Source organism: Medicago truncatula, chromosome 5 (genome assembly GCF_003473485.1).
Source record: "Medicago truncatula cultivar Jemalong A17 chromosome 5, MtrunA17r5.0-ANR, whole genome shotgun sequence".
Classification (NCBI taxonomy): Eukaryota; Viridiplantae; Streptophyta; class Magnoliopsida; order Fabales; family Fabaceae; genus Medicago; species Medicago truncatula.
Genome location: NC_053046.1, coordinates 36848930 through 36867005, shown reverse-complemented (window position 1 = coordinate 36867005; position 18076 = coordinate 36848930). Strand labels below are relative to the sequence as shown.

The window sequence follows — 18076 nt, the reverse complement described above, 5'->3', positions numbered from 1 at the left end:
CAACTTTTCTGAGACTCAATCAATTTAAGCTTGAAATGGAAAAGTTATATAAGTAATGCAAAGATTTAAAATTAAAAATAATAATAAGGATTAGCAACAATAAAAGAAAGTAATCGTTTTTGACAAGAAGTCGTAACTTATTGGAAATGGAAATTGCAGACTAACTCGAAAACGTAAATCTCATGGGTTGCGTCCCATGCAACACTTGTTTTACGTCATTAGCTTAATGCCTCAACCACTATTAGGGTGACTTGCATGAAAGAAAGAACACATCATTCTTCCATTTCCTCTTGTTTGGTAGGAGTTCCATTAATTTGACATAGAGAAGTAAGTGTTCTCATGCTCCCAATAGTAAGATTTTTGAACTAATGCCCTTCCTTCTTATAGAACAAAGACACTTTTTCTGTCAATAAACATTCTTTTGTGTATTTGATGTCACAAAAGTCTTGTATGCTGCCACCAGATCCTCCATTAGTTCTAATTGATGTTAAATTGTTTTATTAAAAAGTGTTGGAGTAACGTTTGATGACTTCACCTGAACTCCTCTGTTGTTTATTAGAATTGACGGCGATACCAGGTTAAAGCTTGGACAACTTACTTTATGACTTCTATGGACAACTTTTCGACTGAGTTGAAACTTCATGGGTAGGGGTGTACGTGGGTGGGTTTGGGTTGAGTTTGACCAAATCCAAGACCCAAACCATATAGAGTACTGCGGTTTGGGTGAGGTAAAATGTTCATCCGTTATATTACTGGGTGGGTCTGGACAAACCCACTAGTTTTCGGTTTGGTTTGGGTTGGGTGGTGGGTTATCCATGTTATTTTTTTGTTTTTTTGTTAATACTAATGACGCGTCCTCCTATTTTTTTCTCATAAAATTTACTCAACTTTTTATTTTCTTAATAAAATTGTGTAACCTATTTCACTATATTTTAACGTTATAAAATAATAAGTTATAATATTAAATAATAAATTTCATCATAAAATAAAATATTTGCAACAAACTAAAGTGGGATGACGTAAAATTGCTTTAACTTCAAAATAACTAAAAAGTTCAACATCATAATTTGTAACTCTAACATGTTTTTATTTTCAATATAGAGGATGTGTTGTGTCAATTTTAGAAATTAGACATTGATTTTCAATATAGAGGATTTATTGTGTCAAATTTAGAAATTAGACTTGATTTATAACCATTTTATTTTAAAGAAAGATTATAACCAAAAGCTTTGTTATTCTCCTTCCTCCCTATGTAAATGAAAATGAAAAAAAAATGAACATTATTGGGTAAGTGGGTTTATTGGGTTTGGGTTTGGTTTTACCCAAAACCCGTTATTTTTTATGGGTTTTTTATTTTTTAAAACCATATCCACCCAATCACCCAACCCAACCCACTTTTTTAGGTTTTTTTGGGTGGGTTTGATGGATTTTTTGGGTTTACCCAACCCATGAACACCCCTATTCATGGGTCCTTCTTCTTTGGAGGTGACCGTCCTTAAAATATTTCATTACAATTTTCAGTTAATAGAGTAGAAACAAATGCAACTAATTATAATTAATGAGCAATATAGTAGAAACCATTAACTAATCATATCATCGTTTATTATTAACTCTTACTCCCTCTCTCCCAATTTAAGTGAGTCTTTCACTCATTTCACATTTATTAAGAAAAATTTATTATTGAAGGAGAGAAAAATAGTTTTAAGTGCTTTTCTTAAGTATTGGTGCATTTACCATTATTATAAATACAAAGTAGAATATATTGATGTGAGAGTGATGAAAATATTATTAATTAGACTTATAATTAGAAAAAATAATTAATATTACATCAAAAAGTAAAATGGATCAATTATTTTAAGCCAATATTTTCTTTACAAAAAGTTCACTTATTAAGTGACGGAGAGAGTAATAGTTAACCATTTTATTCGCATGATAATGATCTCTAGTAATACGAAGTTAAGTGGAAGGGTATACAAATCAAATTTAGATTTTGCTAAATAATATATTTTTTTTAGTGGAACTCATTAATAATTTGAACTCAATTCTCTGTATAAAATTAGTTTTCATAGATTAACTTTCAAGGATTAAGATTCTTGAAAACTGATTTAGTAAACAATTAATCCGAGCCATCTGATTTCAAAGTAGTGGTCAAAATTATTTACCATGCAATGCAGATACACCCGTGAATCCATGTCCATTGATCCACTTCCATTTCTAGCCTTTAGGCCTAGCATCACCGTCTGATTAAATAATCAAATCAGAAGTAGTAGCGTCCGTGCATGTGCGTCATACTGGTGATTCACACGGTACCTGAAGTTCAACGAAACAGAAAATCAAAATCCGAATATAAATACAAATTTCTCCAACAGAAGAAGCAAACTTCAAAAAAGCTAAAAGCTCTCACAAATTCGATCATCTTCATCTTCAACAATGTTTTCTAGATTCTTCCAGAAATCATCACCGCAACAATCTTCAACGGTACGTGCTCAATTTTTCACAGCTGAATGCTATACTCGTTCTAAATTTCAATTTCTTCGAATTTTTCCTGTGATTATGAATTATGAACGTTGTTTATCGAAGAAATGTAACGGATTGTGATTTTGATTGAAAAGTGTAATGATGTGAATTTTTTGCATGAAAATGCGAATTCTGAAAATTTTGTGCGGTGTTCAGCAACAGAATGTGGTGGAAAGTAGTGTTTCTTCGGTGAAATTCGATCCGCGAGTTGTTCTTCACTATGGAGTTCCATCGACTGCGTCTATTCTTGCGTTTGATTGCGTTCAACGGTTAATAGCAGTGGGAACACTGTGAGTTATTAATTGCTTGTTATTATTGGCTAGTTTTTTTCTTAATTGGAAATTTTCATTTCCATTGATACCTAAGTGAAATATTGATTTTATAGAAAATTTCTATTTTTAAGTTTGATTAATAGATTGATACTTGTGAAGTATAAATGAGATCTATGAAGCACTCACACATACACGAACACAATACCGACACTGATACGTCACAACGATGAATATGATAATTTAAAAATATTACAAAATTTAATGTAATCACATGTGTCGTGACGTGTCAGTGTCTTGTCAATGTTGGAAACTGACATGTGTTGGACACTGGACACACCTTCTATCAGAAGTGTCGGTGTTCCAAAGAATGAGATTGATGCTTTTGGAACTAGCCACTAGTGTTTCTGTTGTTACTGTAAGGAGTTAATATTTATTTTTTCAATTTGCAATTGTATTTTCATTTTTGTAGCTCCATTAAATGTGTTTCTTTTAGAAGGTTTATCGTTCCTTTGTTGTGATGATTGAGGAGTGGCTTAGATATGAGAGAATAATAGATTCATTCTGAGATTGTTAGTGGCTTTAGGAATTGACTTTTGTATTTTCTTCACTCTTGTAGTGATGGTAGGATAAAAGTATTTGGTGGAGACAATATTGAAGGGATTATGATTTCTCCTAAGCAAACATCCTTCAAGCATTTAGAGGTTCGCAATTCTGGATTTATGTTGATACTTGATCTAAAGTGTAATGTCTATCAGTCATTTGATCATATATTGGTTGTTTCACTGATAACGTTTTTGTTTATTCTTTGAGCGTGTGTGTGTCTTTGGGGTCCATGTTTATGTCGTGATATGCATATGTAGTAATGTGTGAGTGTGTCTTTCATCGTTAAATTGATCCAAAACAAACATTTATTGAACTCTAGATGTTAAATTGAAATGTTTTTGAAGAATTTCATGTATGCATCTTACCTTTTACATCTTTCTTACAGTTCTTGGAAAATCAAGGTTTTCTTGCTAGCGTTTCAAGTAATAATGAAATACAGGTACTTTATAAAACTATTAAAGTTCTTCTAAACTTTCTATGACCAGGCACTCTCCGTATGTGCTTATGATTATTTTTCCCTTTTTTATGTTCATCAGCTTTCTTAGAATCTTAACTTAGATTGTGTTTCAATATTTTTTAACTTTTTTACATTTTAGTTTCTCTCACCCTTTCCTCTGTTTCATTTATTAAGCAGTTCAACATGTTTATGATAATGGCAGGTTTGGGATTTGAGAAACAGGCAAATTGCTTCTGCTTTGCAGTGGGAATCCATCATAACTTCTTTCTCTGTTATATACGGCACCAGTTACATGTAAAATACTTGTTCAAATGATTTAGAATCCGCATCACAATCTACTCTTTCAAATGAAATCTTTATAAATGAGGCTACAACATTTTTGTCCGGTTGTTGTGGTCCAGGTTAGTTGGAACTGAGCATGGGTTGGTGTATGTGTTGAAGTTTGAATCAGAAGACAGAAAAGTTAATATATTACCTTATTATGTTCCAACAAATGTTATATCGGGTAAGTACTCTTTCTTATAGCTCATTTATATATTTGAGTTGGAACCAGGACTTTTTTTTTTTTTTGCACTGGCCAAAATGGCTGGTTTAATAAGCGTAGACTTTTTCCTTCTGTTTGAGTTTGGTATGGGGAGAGATACTTTCTTATCCAAATCTCTCATTAAGATTTAAATGTAAGGCAGCTTTCTTTGGTAGCAGAGAGATAGTAACGTTCTAACCACAAATTTTGAAATAGCCTCATGTTTGTAGATTAGAGAAGTGCAGGTAGCTTGTTTGGTTTAATCTTTCAACTTTCTTGACATAAGTGATCCTGTCATTCATAGAGGTCATAAGTTCAGGATTAGAATTACTTCTGAATTTACGTAAAAGTGCACATTAGGGGATTCAAATCTCTTTCTTGACATTTTGCTAATATCCATGTTATGTTGTATATAAGTTCAATAACCACTTGCTTGGAATATAACTATTTATTTTTATCTTTAATACACTGCTAAATATGAAAATCATTTAATCTTGAGCTGTAATTAAAGTCCAAATCCACTACTATACTATCTCATTGAAACCAAATTTTTGATGGTTTGGTCAAAAAGGCTTTGATAACAGGTTAAAGATTTTTCTTCACCAAAAAGTATTAGGGATGGTATAGAATTTACTTTCCACAACATTCTATGATGTTGGATTAGATTCAGTAAGGGTTGGCATAGAAACCATTTCCCCTTTCAACCCGTTTGGTTTTGCGATGATAAAATAGTAGATAAGACTTGCTGATGAGTGAAAGATTCTTCAAAGTTTTCACTCTATTTAAGGAGGATAGGATGAGTTGTGAAGGATGTTTAACAGTAATGCCTGTATTCTATGGTGCATATTTCTATGAGAAGAATTTTTGTTTATTGGTCAAATGTATAATATCTTCAATAAAGAATTGAGCCAGGCCCAAAGCTACACGGAAGTTAAATTAAACTAAAGCTAACCGGTCCACAATCCGGATTTGGATAAGCCAAATCCAACAAACAAAAGAAAGCACAAATAAATCAGTTTGCGCTGACTTACAGTCTAACTATAGGATCTTCCAGAATGACAGAGAATCCAAAGTCACTAACCCTAGGCTTAGCAACACCCAGAGCATTCGCCTTTTCCATTACGAATTACTTCCGATTTGAACAGGAGATCCTCTCTGGAGGAGACTCCCTTCTCAGAAGAAGTGTTTGGGCGTGTCTAGTTTGAATAACTAAGAGAGATCCACTTGGTTAATTTGGACTCAACAAGCAATGGGCATATCATGGCTGGAACTGTATGACTGGCCAGTTAAATCAGACATTTATAAAATAAATCCAGTTAACTCCTAAATTAAATCACTAATTTTCTATGTACACAATATAGATTATAGGCATTAACACGCATCTATTACTAATTTATAACTATTCTAGCAATTAGTAAATTCAATGTTCTAGGTTATCAGTGTTTTCTTGCATGGGTGATATTTTTTGCGTACTTATTTTCATATATTGCGCACCATATTAGAGCTTTGTAAATTGAAATAGATTTTTACTAATTAATTTATGAAAACTTATGATAATCTTCAATGAAATTGCCATATTAGAGAAGATTAATGTCAGAAAAGTGGTATGTTAAGTTCCTACAAGATAAATATGCCATATGCATATTGTCAATTTCCAGTTTCTTTTCATTTGAGAAATCATATAGTTTTAACATCTAACTTGATTCAAAATGTTGCACATCTTTGCAGAAGCAGTTGGAATGTCACTTGATAATGTTTCAGTTGCCAGAGTTCTTCATCAACCTTGTTCTAATGGAAAGAGGCAAGATAAGAACAAACTTCAAGATTTTCTTATTATTATATGAAGAAACTTAGGCATCGATTTTGGTTAATTTTTTGGATCTCCATGGCTAAGCTAGTTGGATGGTCATGAATACGCATCTTATTGAGTATATGCAATATTTTAGCCATGTTCGCAGGTTGAATAGGTTATAAATGGGTTTGCCTAAGTTTAATATTCTAACACATAGCCCCCCCCCCCCCCCCCCCCCGGGCGCGGTTATGGTGCATAAGGAAATACTTATGCACCCTGCATAAATCCATAAATGGTTTCTGTGAGTTGTACTCCAAAACCATTAGATGTACTTAATGGTTTCGAGCACCCTGCATAAAATTATGCCAAAACCATTCTGCCGTGTGAGTTGTACTCCAAAACCATTTCTGGATTTATGTAGGGTGCATAAGGATTTCCTTATGCACCATAACCGCCCCCCCCTAAGTTTTGGTAAAAAGTATATTTCCTACCAAATTTAACCATCTCTGGCTGCTCCTAAAAAGCAAATGAAAGCCTCAACACTTAAATTTGACTTGCTTGTTCTACATCTCTTTTTCAGACTGTTGACGTTAAATTTGACAGTGAATGCATTTTTTAATTGTAGTTTAGGGAAATTATGTGTTGAAAATAAACTTCAGAAAGAATTGCATTTTTAGTTCTTGTATTGAAGACTGTAGTTAATATCTGACTTAAAACTCATAAATTTCCATTTTCTACACAAAATCTTCGCCAATTAAATCTTTTAAAACTTCTGCTCCAAATTCACCAATCAAAACATTGAACTTCATTAAATATTTAATAGAAAACAAAATTTTCCCTCTTCAAAACCCTTGTCTCGCATTGTGTAATAACCTTCACAGTTCCTTAAATTTACACTAAATTCTTTACTTTTAATTATTATTTTTTTTTCCTTATCTCAAACCCATCATAGCCATCTATATTTTTGGACAAAAATGAGAATTTAAGGGTTTTGGGTAGAAAAATGTGACGGCAAAACCAAATTTGCTTCATTTGAAAATAGATGGACTTGATTGGCTTAAACAAAACTAGAGGGACCAGCATAGCATATGATCAAAATTAGAGAGATCAAAAGTGCAATGATAGTAAAAAAAAAATTAGATGAAAAATAAAATAAGTAAAATCTCAGGAGGAAACTATAATTTGGTTAACTGGATTAATATACAGGCCGTGTTATTACAAACTTTTTTTCGTTTTAAATTAATTTAATTGAGAAACCAGACTTTCAGATTTAGGGTTGGACAGTCAAAATATAAAATGGTTAAATGGGTTAACATACAGGGCATGTCATTCCAAACTTTTTCCTGTTAATTTCAATGAGAACCCAAACTTTTAGGTCTTACTGTTAGAAATCAGATTTGGAAACCCCTTGTTAGGTTGTGATATTTGTCTTAGAATTTTGGTTGGGCCTAATTCAACCTTACAAAACGGCTTGTAAGGCGAGGATGCCCCCACCTATAAACACACAGTCAGGTCATGTCTCATCCAATTTGGGACTCTTGACAGTTTGTATAGAATAATAATTCTATCAACAAACACCATTTGGCATAATTCAAAATTTTCTGTAAATTACAATAAAAGCAAGCGGATGCTGACGTGGGATCAACAACAACCAAGCCTTATCCAACTCAGTGGGGTCGAAAAAGGATCATATGGTTTGAAAATTTGATTGGATATTCTTTTGAATTCTGACCTTCAAATTTTTGTCTTTAACGGGTTAAGATCCTCTCTATTTATGTGTTTCTCCGTTTCTTCAATTTGGAGAGATAAAGACACATAAAATCTTGAAAAAAGTAAAATATAATTAATGATGGTGGGACCCACTTAGTGGTAGGACCCACCATCTATTTTTTGTGTCTATCTCTCTCCAACTTGCAAAACTCCATTTATTTTGCCAAATGGAGAGGATCTTCACCCGTCTTTAACACCATACAGATAAACCCAGCTATCTGGCCCTTAGATTGTTGACATGCTAACATGTGAATTAAACCATCCAATCCAATGTCTATTTTTGTTCTATTGTTGATTATACTAAACAGTTACAGTTAAAACATTGAAAACATGTAAAATTAATTTATGACTAGTTTAATATCTAAGATGCACTATTATACTTATTATGTAAATACAATGTTTTAATAACCATAGTTGTTCTAAGGGCGTGCTTGTTTTCAATTTTAATTAAAGGAAATATCTCTTGTTTTCATTTTATTTCACACTTTCAAAGTTTTTTACAACAAACAGTAAACATTATACAAACTTTGAAAATAGGAAACAAAGTAACAACAGGATTATATTTTTGTGGATTAAAAATGAAAACAATAATTTTTTGAAACATGTAGTTTCTGAGCTCTTCGTATAATATGTGCTGTTGTTACTGTTTTAGTTGATTTAATTGAAATCATTATTTTGCAGACTGTTGGTCGCATATGAGAATGGTGTGATGTTACTCTGGGATGCTTCAGAAGATCGAATAGTTCTCATCAGAGACCACAAGGACATCGAATTGAAGAGAAAGATAGTGGCTAGTTATTCAGATGATCCTAAGGATGAACATTCTGATGATAAATTAAAACATGAAGAAGAAGATAAGGAAATAAGCTCTGTATCTTGGGCATCTAATGACGGATCAGTTGTCGTCGTTGGATATGTAGATGGTGATATAATGTTTTGGGATTTGCCTACTGCTGACTCTCCAATAGATCAAGATAAAAAAATGTCAAATAATGTTGTCAAGCTTCAGTTATCATCAGCAGATAGAAGGCTCCCTATTATTCTCCTACACTGGCATGCCAATAAAACATTGAATAGAAGTGGGGGTGAACTTTTTGTCTATGGTGGCAATGAAATTGGGTCTGAAGAAGTTCTGACAGTAAGCTTCATAACATAATAGCTACTTGATACTGATGTTTTATTAGTTATAATAATAATTAAAGACATCATGTCATCTATGATAATATTAACATTTACAGGAGATTACACAAAAATGAGAACAAATTTCCTCAGTTTTGGTCATAACATAATAATGAGAGCCACAAATCTAAACTGTCATAAAATATTGCCACAACAGGCCATCTTCTGAATGTTTAAGAGGAAATTTAGATAAAGAGGAAATCAGCCAGAGGCAGAAGTCTTCTTTTCAGTGAGATAAAAATGCTAATGTGAAAATTTTGTGTAAGGTGGCTTCTTTGTATTAGAAAAGTTTTTTTCCTGGAGGTTGAAGATGATAGATGAAATATGGTCCTAGATGAGTTCTATAGAATCAGTATTTGGTCTGTACTTCATCTTCATTCTCTTGGTGCTTTGATTGTGTTATATACACTAGGTATACATCCTGATCCTGGCATCCAAATGAAGTTGTATTTTGACTTGTGAGGAAAGAAGAAAACTAATCATATGAACTAGTCGAGCAAACATTGTAAATCCTCTGTGCATTATTAATTAGTTATGATTTTTATTGAAAAATAAATAATTTGTTGTAACTGTTAGGGCCACAATTAGTTTTCACTTTTCTATATAAGATATTAAAATTACAGTGTCAATGGTCTTGGTAAGTTTTCATTACGTCAACTCAGGTAGATAAATAATGTGTCGCTATAATGTGTTTTTTTTCCTTCCTGTTTACAGGTTTTGAGCATTGACCGGTCTTGTGGGATAGAAAGTCTCAAGTGCACTGGCCGTATTGATGTTGCACTTCGTGGTTCTTTTGCTGATATGGTTTTGTTGCCTAGTGATTGCCATGCAGAGGGAGATTGTGATATGCTATTTGTATTGACGAATCCTGGACAACTGCATCTTTACGACAAGAATTATTTATCTTCTTTGATGTCTGAGAAACAAAGGAAGACTTCTTCCCCCACAATGCAATATGCCATCGTCATTCCCACTCTTGAACCACAGATGACAACAGCAAGGCTTGACGTTGTATGCCAAGATGTGAAGTCATTTACAGCCCTGTCTGAGGTAACACATAATTAATATTTTATTACTTTTAAGTTGCAAGACTTTTTTTCCCCTTATGGCTAGTAGTTATTCCTACATTAACTATTTTATTAGGTGTTACTTTTGCATTATAAACGTCGTTATTTTTTTAATGACCGAAGCTTAGATGCAGTACCATAAGCACTGTTCTTACTTTTCCTCTCACAAAGAGTTAGTTTTTCTTTTTCTTTCAAGAGGGTGTTTTTTCAAAATTGTTGGTGACAGTTACACTATCTTTTTAGAGAAAAACAGTAGAAATAGTGCCTATAGCACTCTACCTAAGTTTTATCCTTTTTAAAAAGATAACGAAAAAATCAATTAACACCGCATGCCACTAATGGGAAATGATACCTATGTAGATTCTTGTAGCTGCAAAGCAGCATTCAGTACAAAATCAGAGAAGTGCCGAGATAAAATGGCCTTTGGTTGGTGGTGTTCCAGGTCAAATTTTAAAAGAAGACCATCTTTTCGTTCAAATATACATAGCAGGTTACCAAGATGGATCTGCTCGGATATGGGATGCTTCATGTCCTGCTTTGTCACTTGTTTACAACATAAAACCCGAGGTTAGCCTTATCATACTATACACATTTTAACTAGTGGTCCCCCCCTCTCCTCCGAACAATGCTCTAATATATAATATATTTAATCAAAACTCATATATTGAAGACTTAAGCTGGTATTCATAACAGAGAATCAATTCTGCTATTGGCAGGTAAATGATGTTAAAATGGGCAGTGCAAGTTTTGCAGTGTCAGCATTGGATTTTTGCCCGAATAGTCTACATCTGGCTGTTGGTGATGAAAGTGGTGTTGTATGTTTTTTGTATTGTGATGTAGTACATTTCAATCTCTTCTCATTTAAGAAGGTCTCAATTTTAACCAATGAGAGTATGTAGGTTCGTCTCTATGGGCTAAGAAGGAGCTCAGATGACATAAATTTGCATTTCGTGACAGAAAATGGAACCGAAGGTAGAGTTTTGTTTCTTCATTTTCTTTTATGTTTAAACTGCAAACAGAATCTTCCTTTTTTTGTTTCAAGTGTCAAGTAAGTTTTATATTAATCTGCTAAAGAAAATTGGGCTGCAAAATTTAGAAAAATTGTTAAACGGGGTGTCTCAAAATTTGGACATTTTTCAATTAATGATTGATGTGGGGGGGTTGTTTCTCTTTCGTTTTAGATTTACTTAAGGGTTTGACCACATCCTAAACTTTTGAAACGTAGTTAGTTTGCATATTAATTTGTGAGTTGTGATAAATAAAGAGTGCCTTACAAACCACATGTCCGCCATAATTTTTTCACAACTTTGTAGAAATCTTTGTGGAAATCTAATGTTTTGTAGAAGACCCTTGTACATTTGGTAGATTATGGTGCATTTAATGTCGGAATGGCAGAATCTTTAGCTATAACTCTTTGTCTTTCTTTCCTATCACGTCATAGGTTTATTTAATTAATTATAAATTTCATTTGTTGAAATTTGGTCTAACTCATCCTTACAAATTCGGCTTTTAAGTTGAGAAGTGCCTCCTCTTTATTAACTCTTATTATGAGTCCTATCTATCCAATGTGAGACTTGGGTTTTTCCCAATATTGTTGGCACAAAAAGAATATAAAAGCATTTAATGAGTATTACTACCAACCTCAACTCCCCAAGCCTATCATCCAATATTATCTGTATTAAACACTTTCCCTGAGTTATGGGAATCTAACAAGTGGGAAGTAATCATCTAATCATGATGCAGATATTGTATACTTCATCAATAAAAAGAAAGTGATCTACAATCATCGTAGGAAAGTCAAATAGTTTTATTTACAATATCTTAGTTAATTTTCATGAACCTCTTTATACTGAAAAATGATTTGATCATTTCTAATACTTCTGATTTTAACCTGTAATTATGTTTTGAGACAGTTCATAATGTGAATCAAGGGGATGGACCTCATTGCAAAGCAGTGTTTTCCCTTCAAAATTCTGCTGTATGTGGGCTACAGTTTGCAAATCTTGGAGGGAAGCTTGTAGTTGGATATGAACATGGGCAGGTAAGATCTTCCATTAACACCTTTTCTTTTCGAAATAAATGTTTTATTTGTTGTTTTTTGAGTTGTTGAATGGCAATTTAAATTAAACTTTCCAACTTATATTTTCTAATCTACTTTGTAGGTGGCCATGCTTGATACCATTACATCATCAATTCTGTTTCTTACAAGTGCTGAATCTCCCACGTCTGCAGTAGTTTCTATGAATGCAAAATTTTTAGACACGTCTAGCTTAAACATTCCACAGGAATCTGTATCTGATATTTCTGACAACTCTGCAAAGGGGCTAGTGTTCATTATGACAAGGGATGCACACTTGGTTGCGATAGATACTGAAACAGGGAATATGGTTTGTAATAGGACAATGAGCCCAAGAGTAAACTCGAATGCAATTTCAATGCACATTATAGGCAAGTGTTTGGGTTAAGGAAACTAGATATTACAATCAGTCAATAACTTAATTACTTATGGCTCTGTGTTGTTCCAGATGGTACTTCTGAAATATCTGCTGAAAAACTGCAATCCCACTCTCCTCAGCAGAATGATTCTGGAACACAAGCTAACATTCAATCTGAAAATACACAAGACATAGTTGAGACTATTACTACCATTGAAAATTCATACTTTGAGCAGATAGTATTGAACTCGCTCGTTTTACTTTGCTACGAGAGTGAATTGAGCTTACACTCTTTGAATATTGTGATTGAGGTAGCATTTTTCATGTCCATTATCCTTCAAATATTACTTTATTCCTTTCAACCGATTAATCAAATTGCCTTACTACAGGGTAGCAATAAGTACATAAGGAAGGTAACCCTTGTAAAAGAATGCTGCTGGACTACTACCTTCCGAAAAGATGACAAAGAATGTGTTCTGGTTGTTCTGTACCAAACTGGAGACATTGAGTTAAGGTGAAATTCTTATAAGACTGAGTGCTATTATTCCTTATAACAATATTCAAGTCATGCATAGCTCAAGAAAAGGTCAGATCCATTACGACAAGGGATGCACACTTTGTTGCGATAGATACATAAAAAGGGAATATGGTCTTTAATATGACAAAGAACCCAAAAGTAAAGTCAAAAGCAATTTCAACGCACATTATAGGAAAGTATTTGGATCAAGGATCAGCTGAAAAACTGCAATGGCACTCTCTTTAGAAGAATGATTCTGGAATGCAAGCTAACATTCAATCTGAAAATACACAAGTCAAAGTTGAGACTACTACTACAATAGAAAATTCATATTTTGGGCAGACATTATCGAACTCACTTGTTTTACTTTATTATGAGAGGGAGGTTTCACTGATCTTAGACTCCTTACTCAGGAACCCCGTGATATCAAAAGTAAAGCAAAGCAAAGAGGTCCCCAAGGAGTAGCTCAAGTAGTTGAGTTGGGACACTCGAAGGAGTTTGAGAATGAGATCTCGTGTTCAAACTCTGACTACTAACAACTAACATTTACTTATAAAAAAATTAATGAAATAATAATCAAACTCTTAGACAGGCCTTTTCAAACTAAAAGACTATCCTCCAAATAATCAGAACTATATATGGAAGTTTATTAGTTCATATTATAATCTTGACTGGAACTTGGACTCTCTTCCTTCCCAATATTAAATCCCAGCCTTGGTGCGTTAGCAATATTTAATGATTTCTTTTTGTGATTGTTTATAGAGAATTAGATAAATCATACCCTTCTTGCGCTGAATCTGTATGAGCTATTGTAGGGCATGTTGATTTTGTATCATACTAGCTTTGACATTATGGTCTACTTCACTATATTTCTCCTTCTCACTCTTCTTAATAAGCTTATGGTGGATTTAATGTCCCTTTGAGCAGGTCCTTACCTAGTCTGGACGTGTTGGGAGAAATCTCTTTAATGTCAATCCTAAGATGGAACTTGAAGACTGACATGGAGAAGACAATATGTTCTTCATCAATTGGACAAATAGTTCTGGTTTGCATATTTTCTTCTTGTTATAATGAATTTACTTTGTTAGTATATGCTGCCAAAACTTATCTGATTGGTCTGTTGTTGTCATAGTTTCATATGTCATTTTACGAATCTCAAATATTTGAAGTTCAGTACATATCACTTAACTAATATCTATTCACTTAAACCTTTTTGAACAGTTAATCATGCAGGAAATTTAGTAAACTGAACTTTCCTATTGAAACAGTGCTGGAAGAGTGTTCCATTTTAATCTCTTTCCTTCTGTATTTGATATTCTTTCAAGTTTGAAAATGATCTGAAATAACTAGCATTTTGTAGCTGTTACCAGGATAAAATTTGAAACAGAATGTGCTATTTCTATTTGCATGAAATATCCTCATTAGGTCTAAAACTGTCACGAGTCTTCACCTTATACATCTTAAACTTTTGGTAGAAGTTTGATTCTTGGTATTTGTTATTCTAAACAACATAAAAAATGCTGAATTTAAAGATTAGGCAGGGTGGGCCTGTGCATCAAGTCCTAAGGGCTCTTAACTCTTATGTAGGGGGTTTTGTTAGATATAAAATCATTCTCGTGTCTCCAATTAACGGCTTATGCTTTTACGAGAGTTATTTCATGATAATCCACAATTAACAACAATATTTCTCCAAAAGAAAAAGAAAAGAAAATAATGAAAATCCATTAAAACCACTATGAAGCTTTGGATCCTTCAAAAAGCATTTAAATAGATAAAGGGGACAACTTGGTGCAATAAAGCTCACACCGTGGCAGGATCTAATAAAAGGTCAGATCCATTATTAGGCTATTAAAGAAAGCCTTATATTGCATGCACAAGACAGTAACTCTAACTGTTGCGCCAAGACCCTCCTTAGCATTTCAACTTGGCAGAAAATGCTTTGCATGAGCCATGAATAACTCTTCATGTTCTTACAGATAAGCTAATTTCCAATAGCTTTTGGTTTTATAATCATACCTGTGGCTACCTTTTTTTATAGGTCAATGAAAATGAAGCTGCTTTCTTGTCCCTGTTGTCCTGTGAAAATGAGCTCTGGTAACTTTCTGTTCCTTCCTTTTCTAGCCATGTATGTTTTATGGGTCTTGCTAACCATTGCCCTCAGGGCAATGGTTAAGGAAGCCAAAAGTACCATGTTTGCATTGGTTTCAACAACATTTTGATTTTCAAAAAGTTAAATTTATCACTTTTCACCATTTTCCAATGCTATATTTCTATTTTTATCCCCTTATCCAATGCACCAAGGGCAATGGTTAGCATTATCCATGTTTTATTTAGCCATCAAATCTTAACCTCGTAGTTTAGATTTTAGATCACTACTTTTCTTATTCGTCTTTTCAAAACAAACTATCTTTCATATTCGTTAAGCATTGGAAAAAATATTTCCACATAACACAACTTCTTATGACAAAAAACTGTCAAAGCAAATTTAATAGCTCCCATAGAAGAGAGCTCCAGACAACCCAGAGGCGGTCGCTGAATATGATAACTTCTCTACAAAAAATCTGTGATAAAATTAGATGTAATCTCATTAACGATTAGATTTTTGATGCCTAAGAGGAACTTTCAAAATATTGCAGGATTCCAGAGTCTTTTCCTTGTCTTCATGATGAAGTTCTTGCAGCTGCAGTAGATGTTACAGTGAGCCTATCTCCAAACCAAAATCAAAAACAGGTACAGTTTGTTCAGGCTTGTTGTGCTTCTGTTTTTCGCATATATTTTTTCAGGATCCGTGATTCAACTTATGTTGCCATAGGAAGCACCTTCTATCTTCCTTAATATAGCTAAGAACTTCAAATCGAGGAAAGCCGATCACGATACAAATCAAGCAGATCATAATAATTATTTGGAAAATTTAGAAAAATGTTTCTCCAGTCCTCCATTCTTAAAGCCTTCTTCAGGGACCGAAGATACGCAGGATGGTTTTGAACTTGACATAGGTTTGTCCTCAACATCTACTGCCAGCTTTGCTTAACATCTACTACCAGTTATTCTATATAATTTGAAAGTGTTTACATTCTCTTGCAGATGAAATTCAAATTGATGAGCCTATGGCTTTTTTATCGTCTCAGAAAATCAAGATTGACAAGAAAGGTACATCTTTATTTTATTATATTTTTTCTCTTAAAAGTATTTTAACTTTTTAACAATGAATGGCTACCTTGCAGAAAAAGCAGAAGAAACAGACAGACAGAAGTTACTTGAGGAGTCCTCCACTGACGCAAAACCAAGAGCTAGAACAACTGAAGAAATTAAGGCTAAATATAGAAAGACTGGGGTAAATCTTAGAATTGAAAATTCTGTAATTTACTCCTTTTAGCTCACAATGTCTTGACTTAATCACTTGCTTCAGGATGCCGCAGCGGCAGCTGCACTTGCAAGGGATAAGCTTGTAGAGCGGCAAGAAAAACTCCAGGTTAGACTGTTATTCTATTCCACTCTTCTTTACCCGAATCTTATCCTTCCACGATATCTAGCCTCATCTCCTACTATTTAATGAATATGAAAACCTGAATCACCGAAAGACAAATCTCCATTTTTAAGAAGTTTCTAGACAGATTTTTCATGTATAAGGTAAGTGTATGGCAGATTTGCGTTCCTCTTTATTATAACTGAGGTCCAATGGAAGTCCATAAATTATTGACTTATCAAGCTCCATGAGTCAAGTCATGACACATCTCTATTAAAAAAAAATCCTCTTTTGCACCCTTTAATGATAAAAGTTCTCGTGTTTTCAATTACAACTTTTAGTAGTGAGAAAAAAATATCATTCCAAATAACCAAAAATGAGAATTGTTGTTGACACATTACCATTGGCTGAGAAACACTAGTAATTTACCCAAATCGGCAGTTATGGAACCGGCTGCATTTAACTACCGAGGAAAACTGAAAACTTCGGCAGTTAACTGCTGAGGAAACCTCAAACCTTTTTTTCTTTTTTTTGACAAAAACCATAAATTGTCATTAATAATATTTATTGATTTTGAATGTTTCAATCATTATTTTGGTACATTTCAAACAATTGCAGTATTATACTTATGCGTATATATCTTATTAAGAATAACATTTAAATCAGTGTAAAAATTAAGCATTTGAATAATTTACTCGTGTTTCTCAGCCAAACCAAATGTGTCAACAACAATACTCACCAAAAATTGACCGGTTAACCACTTCGTGAAATCAAAGTAGTTTTTTTTCCTAATAAAGAATAATAATTATTGAAACTTGGCTGGAATTCTCCAAATTTTGTTTATTTCCATCTAACCATCTCTGCTTGTCATGTTTACCAGATGCTCAACGATCATACTGAAGAGTTGCAGAATGGGGCACAAGATTTTGCTTCCATGGCAACTGAACTTGCTAGAAGAATGGAAAATCGTAAATGGTGGCAGCTATAAAGTTGCATGATTTCTTGTATTCATCGACTTGTTCTGCCGCAATCCCTTAGAAGTTGAAATTCTGTCTACACTTTGGCCTCACTTGTTTTGGATGGTAGCTCTGATTCATTTGCTTCTTTAGGCTTGTTAGTGTAATATTTATCTTGTTTAAGTGTAGTTTTATTATTACTGTCATACTTTGTATAGCACATTATTTTGTATATATATATATATCAGCCTCAATAAGTTGAGCATGTAAAGGTAATTTTTTTTAAACGCAATGTAAAGATAAGTTGGGATCTGTTTAAATCACTAATAAATTAACAGTCTATTGTCAAAAAAAATATAATTAACAGTCATTTATTGATAAAATTATGGCCATATTTCTTTTTTGGTAGTTTGCATGAAAGTAAATTGTCGAGATTAGAATTTTATGAATTTATCACATTGCAAAAAAATCTCTTTAACTAGATTTCGTACGATTTAGAATTATTTGATATTTTCCATGTCT

General features: G+C 33.3%; 1 protein-coding gene across 3 annotated transcripts; it reads left to right on the top strand.

The window, feature by feature from the left end:
- Positions 1-2313: 2313 nt before the first annotated feature.
- On the top strand, positions 2314-17841 carry LOC11429483 (lethal(2) giant larvae protein homolog SRO77). Of its 3 annotated transcripts, none has more exons than XM_024783956.2 (24): positions 2314-2478; positions 2680-2807; positions 3406-3490; positions 3778-3831; positions 4052-4143; positions 4251-4354; positions 6101-6173; positions 8616-9072; positions 9828-10163; positions 10541-10747; positions 10897-10995; positions 11080-11152; positions 12094-12221; positions 12343-12628; positions 12706-12926; positions 13005-13129; positions 14060-14177; positions 15171-15226; positions 15769-15862; positions 15945-16128; positions 16217-16282; positions 16357-16466; positions 16542-16604; positions 17479-17841. In XM_024783956.2, the coding sequence occupies exons 1-24, from the start codon at positions 2431-2433 to the stop codon at positions 17584-17586; spliced, it is 3315 nt and encodes a 1104-aa protein (XP_024639724.1). In that variant the 5' UTR covers positions 2314-2430; the 3' UTR covers positions 17587-17841. The 3 variants fall into 3 exon arrangements, with proteins under 3 accessions (XP_024639724.1, XP_003616655.2, XP_039690185.1); XM_003616607.4 differs by having other exon boundaries at positions 2315-2478; positions 2674-2807; XM_039834251.1 differs by lacking the exons at positions 2314-2478; positions 3406-3490 and having other exon boundaries at positions 2683-2807.
- Positions 17842-18076: the final 235 nt, after the last annotated feature.

Excerpts from the sequence above, each read along its gene's own strand:
- LOC11429483 (XM_003616607.4), top strand. The coding sequence starts at position 2,431 with ATGTTTTCTAGATTCTTCCAGAAATCATCACCGCAACAATCTTCAACG. Across the intron at positions 2,808-3,405 it reads TTAATAGCAGTGGGAACACT|TGATGGTAGGATAAAAGTAT; the intron begins GTGAGTTATTAA and ends TCACTCTTGTAG. Across the intron at positions 14,178-15,170 it reads CAATTGGACAAATAGTTCTG|GTCAATGAAAATGAAGCTGC; the intron begins GTTTGCATATTT and ends CTTTTTTTATAG.